This window comes from Manduca sexta, chromosome 21 (assembly GCF_014839805.1).
Source record: "Manduca sexta isolate Smith_Timp_Sample1 chromosome 21, JHU_Msex_v1.0, whole genome shotgun sequence".
NCBI lineage: Eukaryota > Metazoa > Arthropoda > Insecta > Lepidoptera > Sphingidae > Manduca > Manduca sexta.
In genome coordinates this window covers 11,212,350-11,230,803 of record NC_051135.1, presented here as the reverse complement: position 1 = coordinate 11,230,803, position 18,454 = coordinate 11,212,350, and the positions used below count along the sequence as shown (strand labels likewise).

The window sequence follows — 18,454 nt, the reverse complement described above, 5'->3', positions numbered from 1 at the left end:
CTAAATTGCAATACAATGCAATATGAACACGTTACTTTTAAGTACATCTTATATTTGTCTTCTGAATGTATGATAGTGACAGGCCGTAAATAGCTTAAAGTAATAGCTAAGTATACATTACTACTCTCAGGTAAGGTCTCTTTTTCATGGACGCATTGACCTTAGCATCTTTTTTATCTGACCTCTCGAAATAGCCGTACGCCGTATCACCGTACTCAATTTTGGGTTTTGGGCAAAATCTCTAAAGATTTGATTTAAACCAAAAATTCTATGTGGGTAATCCCAATAATTCGACATAAGTACATACTTTAGTATGAATATATTTGGTATAGATTATCGGACGGCATCGTGCGCCTTGCCTCCACCAACCCACGATCATAAACACCATCTTTCACTTCAAAGCCTAGAAGTTTCAAGTAGCCAATAAGAAGTCTGTCTACGTCGCCTCGCGAACACTGAAATTGGACTATAAAGTAGTTGTGACCTCGTTCGGGTATCAGCAAAGGTTACACGGTTAGATTGACGGTCGGCGCGTCACGACGTGGCGTGCTAACCGTCTTAGATACAAAACTAGCGTCATTTTCTCATTTCCTGAATTAATTGCAAATTTACGGCTCACAAGTCTTGTCGTCAATTTCTGTTAGTTCGTTTACGTCTACTTCTACAGTCTTACTTATAAACTTGTTTTAGCGTTAAGGGGTTAGGAATTGCTTAAATAGCTGTCAAAAACACCACCGGTTTCCTAGTTTAAACCTTATTAAGAGGCAAGATGGTGGGTTTTGACTTACAGCTGATCGAGGAAATTTGTGTTTTAACTAAGCATAGCTTTGCGATTCTTTTATAAGTAAGGCTGCTACTGTCTAGATCATTCCTACAATGGATTTCTTCGAAATAGTCTAGTGTTATTTACTTCTGTTTAACGTATGTTTTAGTTTATCGATATAAATGTTTGTATGATTCGCTATTAGGTTACAGGTTTGCGATTATGATCTTTCTCGACACTCAAATATAATACTGGCGCATATGAGGCTAGGAATACGTGCGTACTTATTTGCAATTAGTTGCTCTCCTGTCTCATTTCGTGCTATTTGGTTGCTTAGTAGAACGAAATCAACCGATTCTTGTTTATTCACATCGTAATCTAAATACCTTCCGACTAATGTTATATTGTTTAACATAAATACATAACATTATAGATATTCGTAATCGTTGATATGATTATGTACAAACAACATTTGTTTACTTAGATAAGGACAGATAAATTGTTATTATGGATACGGAGTACTAGGAAGTAATTCGTATCAGGTAATATTTTAAAACATCTTTTTATTTTTTATTATGCCTACGTATTTTGTTGGTGACTTTGATTAAGATATGTATCTTAATTTGAATTATATTTTAGCTTATTGCATCACATATCAGATGAAGTAAAAAAAGTAACTACTGGACATAATAAGACTTAACATCTCATGTCTCAGGATGGCGAGCGCAGTAAAACACCAAACAATATTCTGTAACTCAAGGTGTTGGATGGTGTTTCTACTGTTTATGGGCGGTCGTATCGCCTACCATCAGACTAACGGTAAGCTCGTCTCGTCATTCAAAGCAACAAAAAAAGAATAGATACACAGTCGATTAAAATTTAGCACAAATTGAAAGATTCATAGTTCCTTCACTGATCGAAACTAAGATCGCAGTTACCGACGTAGTCTGTTGAGACACGGATAGTCTAAACATGACAATGTTATACTAAGTCTAACACCACAAATGCCATACGAAGACAATAACAGCCAGGCGTGGCATCGTAACTAGGTAAATGCTCTGGGAACAGTGCAGAGATGACCAGATCAGAACTTTAATTTATTTATTTCCTATTGTAGTTACTAGCATACATACACTTTTATTACGTATATAAATGGTCAATGTGATCTCACCCTATCCTATTTATATGACATTGTGAAACAATCTTGAAGAAAAGTTCGAACGGACGCATATAACGCTAGATGCAGCACTAAACGTAGTTTCTCCAGTGGAAGGATTAAAAAAATCGGCCGCTGTACGTCACCACTTAAAATTACACACACAAACGGCCGGAGGTCGCCCGGTCGCCACTAATGAGATGGATGGATGTCAAGCTGAAGATATCATCAAACGAGGTCGAAGCATTACTATTGTAATTATTTCATTCATGTACCTACGCGAGGCGACCTGACTTTGTCGTTTACAGCGTCTAACAAAAGTATGTTTATTTGTATTCCAAACACTCATGCCTCTTTATCCTCCTAGGCAGACGCAAACAGTGCATTCACTTTTCGCCATGTGAATTCCGTCCAGTGATGTGATAGTGCCTGTGGCTACATCGGACATATTCCAGATTGAAAGTATCTTATAATTGCCTAAACGCATCAGCAACTTGAGTAGACCAGTTAAAGAAGTTCATTAACGGAAGTATCATCTAAAACTATAACAATAAGATACAGACAAATAGTGAGAGCAGCAATCTATTTGTTTTTTAATAATATTCAGAAAAAAGCCTTTGGACAATGTCATGTTACTGAGTTCTTATAAAACTATTTACCTAAATATTAACCTTAAATCAGACCACAATAAGGATATGAGCGATACACGACAAACCAGTTACCAGTAAATATAAATATATCACTAATTAATAAGTTCGTATTGTAACATATCAGAGTAGTAATAGAAAAAAGGGAGATAAAGTATAAATCTTCCATCAATAACCAAGTTAACCTCAATGAATGCTCCAATGAGTACTTTCTACATTATCTATGTAATAAATATATTTTATAATGTTAACTTAATAGTAGCGAAACAGGTTTCCTCTCATTATTTAATATAAAGATAGTGATGCTGATAACTGATAAGCTGGTTACAGGTAATATACAATAGAAGACACCTTAACGATAGGAATAGGAACCCCCTAGTTTAATAATAAATAATCAAAGAATATAAACAATTTAAAAAATATATGTTAAGGTCACAGCGACCTCGTATGCTAACGTTTAACGCATAAATAAATTGTAAAACTTGATAAGATTATTTTAACTTTTTATCATTATCAAATTTTAATAATCTCAAATATACCAGTCAAGGAAATTACATCGGAAAACGTTGCATTTGGAACATGTGATGGGAAGAGCGCCAAAGCCCACAAACATTAATAATGCAAATAGAATCGAGGATGCAAATCCGAAACTAAAAAAAGAAGAAAGGAGATTAGGAAAGATCAAAAAAGTAGGATTATAAATTAGTAGAGATAATGTATATTGTATCCCAACAATGTCACAAATTAACAGACACGGCACAATAGGAACAGTGAAGCTGTTTAGACGAGCGACTCACTTGTCTCGTCATTCAACGATAAAAAAATTAAAACAAAAAATCAGTGTTAACATAAAAATGCAAACCACTGATAATATAAATCAAGATAGTAAGGCAATTTCCACATGACCTAATTCAAATAAAAAATGGCACTAAAACCATCAATTGCTAGAAGCAACAGATACCGCGTGTATTTATCTGCTGGGTGACGTGACTTGTCTGTCCACATAGTGTGTCCACGTGACTTCGAAAGAATTGCAAACGAAGACGATAAGTATAGAAAAGACAAACGAAGAGCCAACATTACGAAACGAGGTTATTGGTAGTTTTCAATTGATAGGTGTTTGCGAGTGTGTTATAACGTAACATGAGTTTGTTAGTCGTACGCAAATGTGCAGAATGTTCTCCATATTTTCAATTTCATAATTATGATAACAGGCGAATTTATTGTAATGATAAGTTTAGACTAAGATGTTACACCATCGGCAATAATTCTATACAAATTCTTGTCAAGTCCTGAGAGCTTCAAAATTTGCAGACGCCAGCTAACTTGATGATCAACATGATAAATATTGCTTACGGAAGCGGAGTTCTGCAAGTCTGCTTCTAAATCTAAACCATGCTTAAGATGTGTGATTTGGTAAATGTATGCCATTATGCATGGAGTTATGTCAGCATCATGTGGTAATACCTAAATCTTAAGTTATGATAACGGGTTTGTTTATCGTAATATTTAATTAGAACATCTATTTATGTATCAGGGAATTTAAAGCAATATAGAAGTAGTCTTAGCTACAAGGGCTACCAGAGGACGTAAAGCTCCCCGCGCACCTTATGTCAACGCAACTCAAATCCTGTAGTAGAGTGCTATCCTGTGACGCGCCAGGCTGTCTTTGGTACTAAAAGTAATATCAGCACTCCCAGAAGGGGTAGGTAGATGCGCAACTGGTGCGTCCAATTTTCATCATGTGTATTCCGTCCCATGATGTGATAGGGAGCAAGCCAATGGTCATATCGGGCACAAAAAGGCTGAAACCGAGTAGTAAAACCCAATATCACCTGACCCAACCCGAGCATCGAACCCGAGACCTCAGTGTTGCAGTCGTCGCGTAATACAACTACGCCACCGAGGCAGATGATTAGTATAATTATATATTAAATAGACCATCCGCGTTGTTAGGTCCAGAAAGAATATACGACCGTTTCCAATAAACTACCTCAACTGCTAACTAAGCGCTTATAATAAGAATAGACCAATCAAAATATCTCATTTATAAGCATGTCACACGAACATGGACGCAGATACGCAAAAAGGTTCTACTCTAGAGTATGGTCAAAAATGAGCCGAGTATGCCAAATTAGTTCTAGTCTATAGGGTCTATATTTTCCATTAGTAAAATCATCTTAGTCAAAATATATTAATTTGAACTTTTTATTTACAAAATATAAAATAGAATATCAATGACCAAAACTAAAACTTCTATCTTCATTATTTCAAAAGTGTCATTTTGTGGGCTGAATCTATTTTGCGTATCTATGTCCACTTTATTCCGATTGGTCTATGGCTGTGAAATCGAAGGTAGCAGGTAAGATGGTTTACAGGGTTCGGCCAATAATCTTAGACCTGATACGTGAAGGTATTTTAATTTAAAGCCACACAACCATTACAGTCAAGAGATTAACATGCCCTAGAATTATAAATACACACCCAAATATTTTTTTTTAAATAGTTATTAATTTAAATTTACTAACACTTATTGCAAATAGATATTGTCTTTTGTGAGTGAATAAATCCTCTAACCTAAATATCATACGATAAATCCACGAATTAAACACATGTCATTTATTAACTACTAGATAAAAATTTTGGAAACAAGAAATGACATATATCTATTGCGAAAAAACTAATACATTTTTATCACGCATCTTTAACTTCACAAAAAATTGAATCCCATCTGACTTCAATAGCCGAGGCACGTTGCTTCTAACCAAGGAAACGTTACACGTCGACCACGACCAGTCTGTCCAGAGTGTAAAGACCAAAGCCAATAATTTAAAGGTTGCAGACTTGCCTGAGTTGTATAAGGTCACCGAGCTCGGCGGGCAGCGAGCGCAACTTGTTGTTGGAGACGTCGAGTGTGTGCAGGTTGGCCAGGAGGCTGATGTCGGGCGGTATGCGCTGCAGCGAGTTGTCGTTGAGGTACAGCGCGGTGAGGTGCGTCAGTTGGAACAGCTGCGGCGCCAGCGCGCGCACACCTCCTGTTACCTGCAACGTCACAACAATGACGTCACTTCACAGTTTGCTATATCATCGACCTTTATTCATATCTAATGTGAGATCCGTAACATCGAAGATTTAGTTTCGTTTTTATCACACTACAATATGGTTTATGGTCACAATTTATGCTGTTACTAATAAGACATCAGTTTCAGATGTTTTAATTTAGATTTTTCAACTGATCACCTGCCTATTCTGATATTGAGGATTTTAGTGTACACCAGCTACCAATATTTTTTATTGGTCCTTCTCTGTTGTTGTACCATATCGCTGGGTACGTTGGCGAATGCTTTCGGTGCACTAACGGCATTGGTTTATAGTCAGTTATAGAGACCAGTTCAAAATTCAAAATAGTGAGTATTCGGAATCTAAATTGAAGTCATTTCTAGAAAATATAGTAAAAGACATTACGCTTTTACATGATGAGCCAAGAGCCACTTTTTCCTCATTTCATTATATATTGTAGTTGAAATAGCTATTCTCGAAAATAAAGTATTTAAAATTCTATTTTACCTCGTCTGAGCACAATCTTGAACTTTGTTATGAACTTAATGCCCTCTAGGATAGCGATCGTTTGCTTTCTTCCAGAATAACATGAATAACTTAAAGCCGTTCCATAGATTGCTTAAGGCATGAACTAGAAAGGTGAAAGTTTAATTTTCTTTTTAATAGCAGCAGGTGATTCGTCTGGGGGGCAAGATACCTTTTACTCAACATACAACGGTTAAACTAGTCTTATATATGGACTATGGACTGAACTGTGAAGGTTAAAACTACGAGTGTAACATTCTTATCGAATGGTTTTGCCGTATTTAATATACAAATATGACCTTGACAAACAGCAATAGAAGCTAATTTTCATTTTATGTAATAAAATTGAAGGTTTCTATTCTTGTAGCCACATCGTTTGACATACAGAATACAGACCATCATAGATTTCGAAAGTGTGCAATAGATGAAATATCTACATAAACTACATTTTAAAATATACTGTCCGCATCATTCAATTCTTTCTGTTTGGACGCAGGACAATTAAAATCATTACATGACGTACGGGTTTCTTTGCCAAGTGACTTTAATGGGACGACCGTATCAAGCAAATTGATCACGTGTGTATAAATAGGTAGGTAATAATTAAAAGTTATTATTAAAGAACTGTTATAAATTATTCACAAATAACGTTTGTTTAACGTTATTGTGGCAAATGAATATAAGGAATAAAGATTAATGCAACACAGATGGTATTTCCAGTAACATCATACACAATGGTAGATAGAATTTACTCTAGTATTTATATATATACCATAAAAAACTTTTTCAACTCTTTTTAAGCATATTGCGCGCACGGAGTTCGACATTTAAATTATTTTTAGGGTTATAAAGAGGAGCGCAAACAAATTTATGTATAATCTTCAAATATTCGACGGGCAAATTTCGACCTCTAGAACAATAGTCATCATAGATAGACATATCAGGAATTAGAGGGGCCAAGACAGGGCAAGAGCAGTGTTTGCCAATCAGCGGCAAGATGACTACAAAATTATTAGAATCGCGGGTTAAATGTGTATGTTGTGCATGTTCAGAACCATAAAAACATAAAATAATAATAATAATAGAGTTGAATTGAGAATCTCCTCTTTCTTTAAGTGGGTTAAAAAGTAGTGTGCTGCTTCAGTCTCACTAGTTTCATACTATGATATTTATAATGCTACGAATGGTGAAGATAAACACAAACAATATAGGAATATACAATAGTTTTCCTATCACATATTTTACAAAGGCAATCAAAAGTTGCTTCTCAACACACTATTCGTCGGCTTTGACATGGTTATCCGTCGTTATAGCCAATGTGATAAATATAAGTACAAACACTTTGTTGTTGAAAATAATTACAAAGAGCTCTCTCGGTTTATATGGAAAAACCGCTACTGTAGCAAGACACGTAAGTAATTGAATATAGACATCAAATTTGCCTTGTGTAATAGAGCATCGCACATTATGTCTTTCTCGAACATTACCTTTACAAGTATAACACATAATGTGACCATCTAAATTCTAACACGAGTTAAACCATAAGATGTACAAATAAAATTATTTACGGACCTTTTCAGCGATTTCGGTTAAATTTACGCGTACTGGCTTTTGTTCAAGGTGCCTCCTACAAATCTTCACAAAATGTAGGGACAGTACACCTTTCTATCAATAATCTTCTACAAAAATGAGGTAAAATACTCATCTATATATATAAAAATGAATTGCTGTTCGTTAGTCTCGCTAAAACTCGAGAACGGCTGAACCGATTTGGCTAATTTTGGTTTTGAATTATTTGTGGAAGTCCAGGGATGGATTAAACGGTGACGAACATAAATAATAAATAACGGAAAATACTAAAACGACAATATAAGTTTTCAATACAAAATGTTCCTACGTGTCAAACATTTCATGTCTTTTCTCTTTTTAGAAATAAAGAACTGTAACATATATATAGATGTATTCAGAAATAAGTCTGTTTCATAGTTGTATTATGAGGTCCGATTTCTTTGGTTTATTTTGTTCAAAACATTGCAGAAATAAATAAAGTGTAAAAGTGTCAGTGGGTTCTTAAAATAGAAAATAAATAAATAAATTTCAAGACTATTATTAAAATCTATCATCAATTTGTCAGTGCGTGAGAACTTTATTTATCGTTATTGTCGCAAAATGCCACGGAGAAGATGACTTAGATAGTCGAAGTTAATCAAATGTACGACGAGCTACTTCACGTGCAAACCGTACTCTCGACTAGCGAGAGACAGATAATGATAACATACGTATTGTATGGCAAAATTGTGTTTCACAATAAATAACAATAATAAATGTATGTAGGTGATACGAAGTTCACCGGGTCATCTAGTAATTTATAAAATTTAGTGCATTTAATAGAACTAAATTTATTCGACCCAATCAACGTTACCGCCGAAAAAGCCGTTACCGCCAGAGAAGCTCAAACTCGACACCCTGTTGCTCATTCCAAAACCAACTTAATAAGTAAAAACTAGTTTATACATAATGATATTGAAGATCCAGAAACCAGTTACCACCAGAAACTTACGCTAGACACCTTGTTGCTCATTCCAAAACCAGCTTGCTAATTAAAAACTAGTTCACAGATAATGGTTTTGAAGATCCAGATAATGATGTGTTTACCTCAAGCGTGGTCCACCCGCCCCGTCTGCCGGAAGCTCGCTCCGCCTCCGACATGATGTGGTAAGTGCGCCCGGCCGCGCCCTCTTGCTTGTCTTTGTTGCGAGACATTCTGTCACCTGCAACGCAACGTTGTGCATCATCAATATGCGTTAAGTGACCACCACCTATAAATCGTTCAATTAGCTCGAGTAAGGCAGTCTGGGAACTATAAACTAGGAACGGGAAAACCAAATGCAAATAAACTGAGATACAGTTTATAAGTAATGCCTATGTCAGGTTTTGGGAAACAAGTCTCATATAATACAATGAAGTAGATAATTATTATTATGAAAGCTGGTAGATGTTTGTTTATAATTATTTTTCCTAACCGCAAACTTATGGTGCCAATTATAGCACCAGTTAAAGTAATGGTTTGTAGTAATACTAGTTCGGTTGGAAGAGAAGCATACGAAGAACTAAACAACCTTTTACAATACGACGTTTTTTGTATGCGTTTTCATGTTTTTATTTAGCCGCAGCCTGCCATAGACATATTGTATTTAGCCCCCTCACGACCGGCATATCAGCAAATATTTGCTTCGCGTCTGGGTGTCACGGCGCTGTATGTCCTTCATATTCCTAAATACCCCGTACCAACGACATAGGTCTTGTATCTTAGTATTGATAAAGACTGTCGGTCCGACTGTATAGTGTATATTATATCTTTTACACTACTAAATATTATAAAACATAGGTACTAAGCTGTTTATGTGTTTGTTGTTGAGTGTTTACGTATACGATATGTAATGCATTACCGGTGGACTCAAAATGTAAAGCATATTACAAATTCAGCAGAATGCTGCCACCCACATTGCACTATATTCGTCAACATTTACGACTTCAACATAAACATCGCGCTTGTATCGTTTCGCATTCGTTCAATGGTGTGATACTCAAAACAAATAGTTGGGGTCAAACTAATACAATCACGGACAACTCTGCTAATACCAAATCGAAGTAGTCACAATTTTTAAACAGTTGAATGTACAGCTTTAATCAGGCCAGCCGCTAACACTAGTTAGTGTGGACTAACGTTAGGTAATCATCTCTTGTCAAACGACACTGTATGGATGGTATTTCACTTACAACCAAGTGTAGTAGAGCTACTTTCAAATGGTGCCAATTCAGGACCTCGTCATTTACTCAGCTAAATATTATGCTGCCAGCAAATAAATATAGAACCGCGATCAAAAGCATTAATCTGCATTTTATGTTTATTTCAATCTAGAGTTAGATTTTCATGAGTCATTGTCTACTTGCGGTGAATGTATCAGCGGTTTGGGAACGTCCGCCGCGGTTACATTTTCGTGTTGGTGAGAACATCTCTATTTAATGCCGGCATTGACATGGCTAGTGACAATTAAGCAACGTTACTAGGCAACAATTGAGGTGCAATATTGCTCAATGTTCCCGAGCTTTGTAAATAAGTAAAGAATGCATTTCGCCTAATGTTAGGCAGTTATTGTAGCATATAGCTGTTTGCAAAAATCTTTTGAAGTTCTCTATTGAAGAAAGATTCTGTTATCTGTAGTGCCATGACATAAGGTCGAGAAAACTGCATACCTAACTTTAATATGTTTATTGTTTGGTAACATTCTATCCAAACGGTTAAAAAAAAGTGATACGCGGCATGTTGCGAAATACCTTTAAGAAAGATGTTGCGCCTAAATTGTTGCATAACACACTTGTTTAGATTTATTTGTTTTGTCATTTGTCTATTGTTGTCAACCGCATACAGGATACAGGATACAGGAAAGTGAATAGTAGAAAAAAAAAATACAGCGATAATTATTTAGTTCTAATAATGAATCACAATACGCGGTAGTCGGTACTAATTTATCAATTTTATTGTATACTAAATACCTTTATAATTAAATGTAAAATTAATGCTACTTATCTTAGCGCGATGGTGACTTAGCAACGCCTGATGGTAAGTTAATACAGTGCAAATATGTTGACCAACGACGAATCACGCCCCTTGTTGTTACGTTTTAGGTAACATTTTATATATTTGTTTAAGAGTTTGTTTGTTTGTACACGCTAATCTCAGGAACTACTGGACCGAATTTGTAAATTCTTTTAGTGTTGTATAGTCAATTTATCGAAGAAGGCTATAAGGTATTACATATTAGAACATGGTTACATAGGCTGGATGTTATCCTTAACTTCTACTTAATATTCTTAGAAAATGGCACTCTTTGGCCAAATCCTAGTGAAACTTTTTTCAGAAAAAGTATGACAGAGTGTCACATGAGCTAGACTGATTCGTCTCCGATGTATTATAATTCATATAACTGCCTTAAGGCTTATCAATTTAAGAGAAAAAATACTTTAACATTGTGTACCATTCAAAGCGTTAAATGTAATACGGCTTAAAAGAGAAAAACAAAACAAGGTTTCAAAAATAAATAGCAGTCTATATTTATAAATTCTTCAAAGCTCTTTTTCCAATTAATAGAAGCTTAAATGATTAAGTGCGATGCAAATAATGGAAAAAATAATAAAAACAACGCCAAAATCACGTTTCTACGAAAACAAACACTCCAAGACGATATCGTCTAACTTGTTTATAATTATAATCAGCTGTGGAATATTCGCGCGGAATAACCTTATTAGAATTTTTTTATATCAATAAAACACGACGATGTAAACATATTTTTAAAACGCAAAATAGCGTAGTTGTGACGAACTTTATTAGATATAATCCATCTTTAACTTGGTAAGCAAACTGTTAAGTTATTCGTAACATTATGGAATATACTTTCATTAATATCCAGGGGAATATTATAATCAATTTGCACCCTATATTACGCAGTCGTGGTATTCGTGTTTATTTTGTTTGTATAAATACTAAATTTATCTCTATTATACTATCGATACATGACTTAGTTTTATCATGACCGATAAGGGTTATTAATCGGCATTTTAATTCTCAAAATAAACGCACATCACACCTTAATACCCGAAGGGGCAGACAGAGGCGTAACCAAAGCACTTACTTTACGTCAAGTAATCCGTCCCATGATGTGATAAGGGTGAGCCTATCGCCCTATCGGGCACTAATTTTGGACTCCGGTCTAATATTGATCAGAAAAACGCAATATTTTATTAGTTTTGCTTGGCCTGGGATTCGAAGCCGTTATCTCAGACCGGGTGTCGTAGCATACACGCAAACCAACTAGGGCCATCGAGGCAGTCAGTTTTAATTCTCAAACATACGCCAAATTTAATGCAGCTCATAAAATTTCCCGCCAAAACCTCAATCCCACAAATGCAACTCTAAATCCGTCGCTGACAGCAATGTTAAAAATGCAACTTGTGACGTCACTTCATACATACAAGAGTGCTACATGTCCAAGTGCGCATTCAATTTAAATACCGACAGGGCATCAACGATACGGCTCGCACGACAGCTTCGCAAAGGCCTGCATTGCGACCTCATTTACCTTAAATAACATAGTTTTAGAGCCCTTTGATTATGTCAATTTAGGCGTAAGATAAATGGTTATATCTTTACTAATGGCATAGTGTTCATTAGTTTGGCCTTCTTCATCCAACAGCGGTGCAACGCTCATTTGTTGCACAGTTTATTAGACAGAATGACAACTATTGTGGACGCGATTATGGTGAATATCCAACAATGTATTAGAGTATAAATTCCAATAATATAAATATTTTATAAATTAAAAACACTCTTTATTGGCCCAACATGTCTGACACAAAAGCTGACAAGTTTTTGAGACCTGGCCGGACCTACGGGCAAAGTAAATCGACTGGAAAACTCCCAGATGTGACCATCAATTACGGACACCTGATACGTTCATGACATCGCTTTAGTTAAAATCGAACCACGAACATAATTATAGCGTATTCAGAAATGGGAAAAATTATATAAACATATATCTAACTGCTTAAATGATTCGTTCATCAAATGCATTATTTATCAAAACTGAATTTAGTGTTATTTTCTACCTCATGACATGGAGATAAAATATGTATACATATAATGATGTAAAAACTGCCAATAATGTAAATATAAAAAAAAAACTATGCATTTGGTTCAAATGTAAAAATTACTATATGACTGATGGTATGATGACTATGGTGATGACTGAAGGATAGGCCCCTCTCAAATCATGCAATAGAATAGGCAAATATATTGTCTAATGGGCATAAACCACCAAATTGCATTCTCTAACAAACTTACAAAAAAGGACGATTGTCTTTTAGTATGTATGTATTTATATAGATATTTCTGAGTATAGTGAATCGATCCGCGCGATCCTTTTTTATTCGTTAATGGAAGTTCGCGAAGTGGTCCCATTTCAATAAACCATTGATTCGCGTTCATATGCTTATGGAAGAATGCTATATGCAGTTAAATTGGTTGCGGATTAACTAGCACAGTGCACCACGAAGTACTTAGTAAATGAGTACTTAATTCAAAGTTCTTTGTACCACTACCAACTTTATAGGTAGCGGTGATCAGTGGTGAAGGACCCATACGACCCGATTCCTGTCGGCTTCGTTTTCGTAATTCACGTAAAATCATCATTTGAACGAATTGCAGACCGAATTGGTGCGTACTAGTGCCTATTTTATGTTGTGTTGAGTTCCGTTTCGAAATATTTCACCGCTTACTTGATGGTGATGCTTATCAGGTAAGCGACCTGTTCGTCTCGTCTTACAGTTTGTAAAAAAAGTAGTCACGTGTTTAATACAAGAGTTCTTTTATTTCGTCTGCCTGTAGCCTAGATACATTACAGTGCGACTGTAGTGCTGAGGTCTCTGGTTTGATACCCATGTCGGGCAAACATATTGGATTTTCCTACTCAGTATCAGACCGGATTCTGGAATAAGTGCCCGAATTAAGGATAAGCTCGCCCCCTGTCACATCATAGGAGTATGCACGGCAAAACGTAAAGCACTAGTTGCGCCGCTGGCTACCTCTTCGGAAATAAGGCGTGTGTATGCGCGTTCTTTTATTAACTGTTTATAATGTTACTTGACTTATGTATTAATGCCAATTGTCCCGAGAAAGTTTGTTGAAAAATTAAATACAAGACATTGCGAACCGAGTATTTTTAAGGCAGGAAAGAAATTGGACAACTTGATAGCATTGAGGGTTTGTTAATTACGACTAGATTTTTTTAAAATTATTATTTAAATTGAAATAACGCATTCTAAATACAAAATATATTGTTTCGTATAAAATAAGTATGCTTTATTTAAATAATTTACTACTACGCAGTTACCTTGTTATTGAACATTAAATATTATAATACGTACATATTTAACTGCCTATCAAATTTTCCTTGAACAAATTAACTTGCAGCTACAAATTGTTAAATGTTAAAATCATTGAACCTTTTCAAATTTGTGTATACACAAATCGACACACTAACTGTATTAAGTAAAATATTTATATTTAAATAAAGAATTCAATCATATTCGAAAAGGAAAAAAAACATATCTTTCATAGTTCAGTTAGCAACAAAGGCCACATGAAAGATTTAACAACGATTGTTATCGGATGTAACTGGGTCAATTTCTAATCCATTCAAGTCGGACGTAAAATTACGGTCTTTGAGTGACTGCAAAGCTTTCTGATATATTGTAAAACAAAATTCTTTATCTTCACACTAGCGACCTACAGTTCGTTCGAATTAAATATTAGCAACAAGGGAGCAAGAAATTAAAGTTTAATAACATATTTTCTAAAATACATTATTATCCTCGTAATATTTTACGTATGATGGTGAAGTCAGTATCACTTTTAATATTTCAATAAAAAATACACTCAACAGTTGTTACGGTCTTGACTCTTGACCGCTATAAGGTTTAATTTGTGGGTGAGAGTATCTGGAAAATTTTCAGTCTTAAATATTACCGCGAAATGACGGGGATCGCATCCACGGTGTTTCGTTTAACAGACTGCTCACCGACTACTACGCCACGGCGGCTCTGGATATAAGCACAGTATACTGTGTAAATTATATGAAAATAAGCTTAAGATATTATGAACAAGAACTGATCCATCTAATCTTAATATTGGAATTCTTAGTTGTAAACTAAATGTAATAAACATAACAATATAAGGGTTATCATACATCCGTAATTACACGAAAATACCGTATTTGACGACATGTCCCGTTTTTCGTAAATTAGAATATGAAAGGAAGCAAGGAAATCACATGAATATAGACGATATTATTCTAAAAATGGCGGTTTTTTCCATCGTTAAATTTCACGATACACGTGGGTGGGTAGTATATGCCCGTAGCGTGGAAGATTTTAAAACACCCTGTACCCTCAACAAAGGAACCGTCTTTCGGGAATTCGAGGTAACCCTAGGGCTTATAGACAATTGTTAAATGCAAGTTATATTCAATTCTCTCATTCCCCAAGTATATCTTATAGCCACGTTTTCTGTATATTTTCAACATAATGTTTACACAAGATTTCGAAATCAATATGACAATAACAACTGGGTGTCGGAAGGTCAACTTAATAACTAAGGAAGCACTGCAAATGCCTCAAAGTTATCAAACCAGTACCTAAAATTTGTGAATGTTATTGTGTCAATATGAGATTATTTCCATATTTCCTACAATCAATTATTTTATATATGTTTATGTATTATCACATTAGCCTATAGTTTAGTCAATAATTATTCAGGATCAGAGTTCAATTAAGATTGGACAACTTTTTATGTGAAAACTTATTTAATATAAAATTAAGAAAAACACACTCCAATAGCCCTAGATGAGTATTCTATCCATTATTACGGCTAGCCAAAATATAATTCTCATATGTAAGAATATTGGCATAACAGTTTTGCCTCTACATAACCCTTTCGCGAATATATAAACATGACCTTAAGTTATTTCATCAAGATAAATATTTATTATGCCTATCACCTTGACTTATTTCATTGGAATACGAATTAAATCCATCTTTATTACCACATGATACAAACAGTTTTATTTATAAACATTTTGTGACACCAATGAGCTGTTTCAAACACGATGGCCACATTGCGTAGGAAGATGCCACAGAATTTGCATGTTACTGGAAAGTAATTGTGAATATTATGCATAATTCATAAGCAATAGTCGTCGTTTAGAAGAATTTAAAGAGTGTATTAAAATTGTGGTAAAAATAAGGATAGGAATGGCTGTAGCGATGTTTATTTAGTGAGAATGTAAGCCAAACAACTGTGTAGTCCTTAGTTGAAATAAAGTGTGCTCTTTTTGTAAACTTAGTTTGTAAAATATTGTTAAAAGTAAATAGAATTTAATAATGGATTAAATTAAGTTAATGTTTTTCTACAGTATACACTGATACTATTAGTGCAAAATAAGTAGATAAATAATAAATTTGTCTCAAATTATTGACAAAATTTTAAAACAAAATATTGTTAGAATATTCATCTAATTTGGTAATTAAAACACAAAATTTTTGTCATAAATATGAAAAATTACAGTTAGGAAAATTAACAATTTCTCATAATAATAATTATGGTATTTATGATTAAATTATAATAAAGTTTCTTAGTGGTAGATATATTATTCTTAGTCATATTAATTGCAAAGACGTTTTTTTCTTTCTTATTGGTAATATTCTTTAAGTAAACCTAGTGTATGTTTTACAAAATATGTCTGTATCAATAACCTAATTCATAATAAATTATTGAAATACATCCCTTATTTCTATAAAACTATGTATATTTTCTATGAACAAAAGGTTAAGTTTCAATCATTAGCCACAAAATTATTTATTATTAACATTTACTGATGCATGTAAATTAAATTGGCATTTTATTGTTAATAAAATTACCTCAGCATTGACATGTATTCAGAATGATTGTATTTATAACAGGTAAAGGGAAATACTATGTTCACCTTGATAAACACTGTTACTGCAATGTAATGACATGCTTCATTTTGCCGTGGGCTAGCAGCCAACTAACGGTTCCGGCAACAGGGATGAATGTTTATGATCCAAAATGACTTATGGCTTATAGATCTAATATTATATTACAGTCTACTATAGGAATATCTACCAGATATTAGCTACATTAATACTTTTTAAAGTAAATTGTAATGAAATTTTATTTCACATTAGTGTACACTATGAATCACTATATGTGGTCAATCTAACTTCTGGATGACAAGGTATCAAAACTAAGTGTATTAAATTATCCAAACCTATCGTAAAAACATACGTACAGTTACCACCAAATACAGTACAACGGTTTTTTGCATAATACCGACTGATACTCTTGTGGTACAAATAACATCTTACATTTATCTACGTAAACATTGATACCGATTGTTTTCATACATATGGACGCTAAGTTTACGGATAAAATGTCAACGTAACGATAATGTGTACCTTTATAACACCGCGAGGGGTCATTAGGTGTGATAAATTTGCTTTATACGATAAATTATCTTCTTTCGAAAAATAGGGACAAGTCTCTTCCATAACCTCCGTGGATGGGGAGATAAACCTAAAGGATAACAATGATATACGTTAATAATGTACTTCTAACTACGAAACTGTAACTGTTTCTATGAAAAAATGATGATTTAATTCATTATTTTGCCGATTAAACTGTAAATGCGTAGCATCTTTGTGTACAGCTGACATGAAAGAGATGAATCGACTCCAAGCACAGTCGACTCCAAGCGCCAAATCACTATACGAGGTTAAAGTGATAACTCAATGAAATAATGTTAAATGTAAAATATATGTACCTTCATCTACTCCTTAAAACCTTTTACTTCAATTAGGATTATAGCAACGGGAAATAAATCACTGTAAACACACAATAGCACTATCTTGACAAACAACCACATCAAACGTCCATTTACCGACTGCAGCGACAATCGACACTAGCGGTGTTTTCTAGAACTTTGCTTTTGTGTTGTGGCGACCATAGAGAATATATAATTCATTTATACTCTTATAAAAATATTATAATATTCAATTCATACATCATTTTTATTCTCGTATATAAATAAACAGGTAGTTTTTATAGTTAAAATTAAAACGGTACATATAAAGTCTTACAAAATAATGATTGTCTCTTTTTTAAACATCTATGGTACCAATGCACAATAATAATTAATGTTGCCATATGTACAAAATATGTTGTACCTTCCTTTTTAAATCTGTTCGAGTATTGTGCTCAAGCATGTTAGATTGCACTCGATCGCAGGGCGCTGTGGCCATTATTAATAATTACTACGCAAAGATACTTGTACATCTACTAACCACAGTTACGGATCTACACGGCTTTTTGGGCTGTAGCCTAGAGACCCGTGGATTTATGGGCCCCCAGTTTCTTTTTAAAGACAGTATACACTATATCAAATTAAAACAACGTTTATTAAAGTATAATGTAACTAGTTGACATAATATAACCAAAGCTGTTGATTTATCTTGCAGTAATTTTATTATTTTGTTTTTGTGTCTCCTTCATCCTTATTCCATTACTTTTTATATTATAAAACTAGGTCTCCCACCGCGTCTGTCTAAACGCGATAAACGCCTATGCTACCAAACCGATTCCGATGAAGTGGAGGAGTGGAGATAGTTTGA

General features: G+C 34.4%; 1 protein-coding gene across 3 annotated transcripts in view; it reads right to left on the bottom strand.

The window, feature by feature from the left end:
• LOC115440140 (CCR4-NOT transcription complex subunit 6) overlaps positions 1 to 17,753 on the bottom strand; it is a 251,861-nt gene extending 234,108 nt beyond the window's left edge. For 2 of the 3 annotated variants that reach the window (XM_030164324.2, XM_030164326.2), the window contains exons 1-3: positions 17,608 to 17,753; positions 8,807 to 8,922; positions 5,415 to 5,608 (exon numbers count right to left, since the gene is read on the bottom strand). In XM_030164324.2, the coding sequence (XP_030020184.1) occupies positions 5,415 to 5,608; positions 8,807 to 8,914 (302 nt within the window). In that variant the 5' untranslated portion in view covers positions 8,915 to 8,922; positions 17,608 to 17,753. Of the gene's footprint in view, positions 1 to 5,414; positions 5,609 to 8,806; positions 8,923 to 17,242; positions 17,361 to 17,607 lie in introns of all 3 variants that reach the window. The other variant, XM_030164325.2, reaches the window with a different exon arrangement.
• Positions 17,754 to 18,454: the final 701 nt, after the last annotated feature.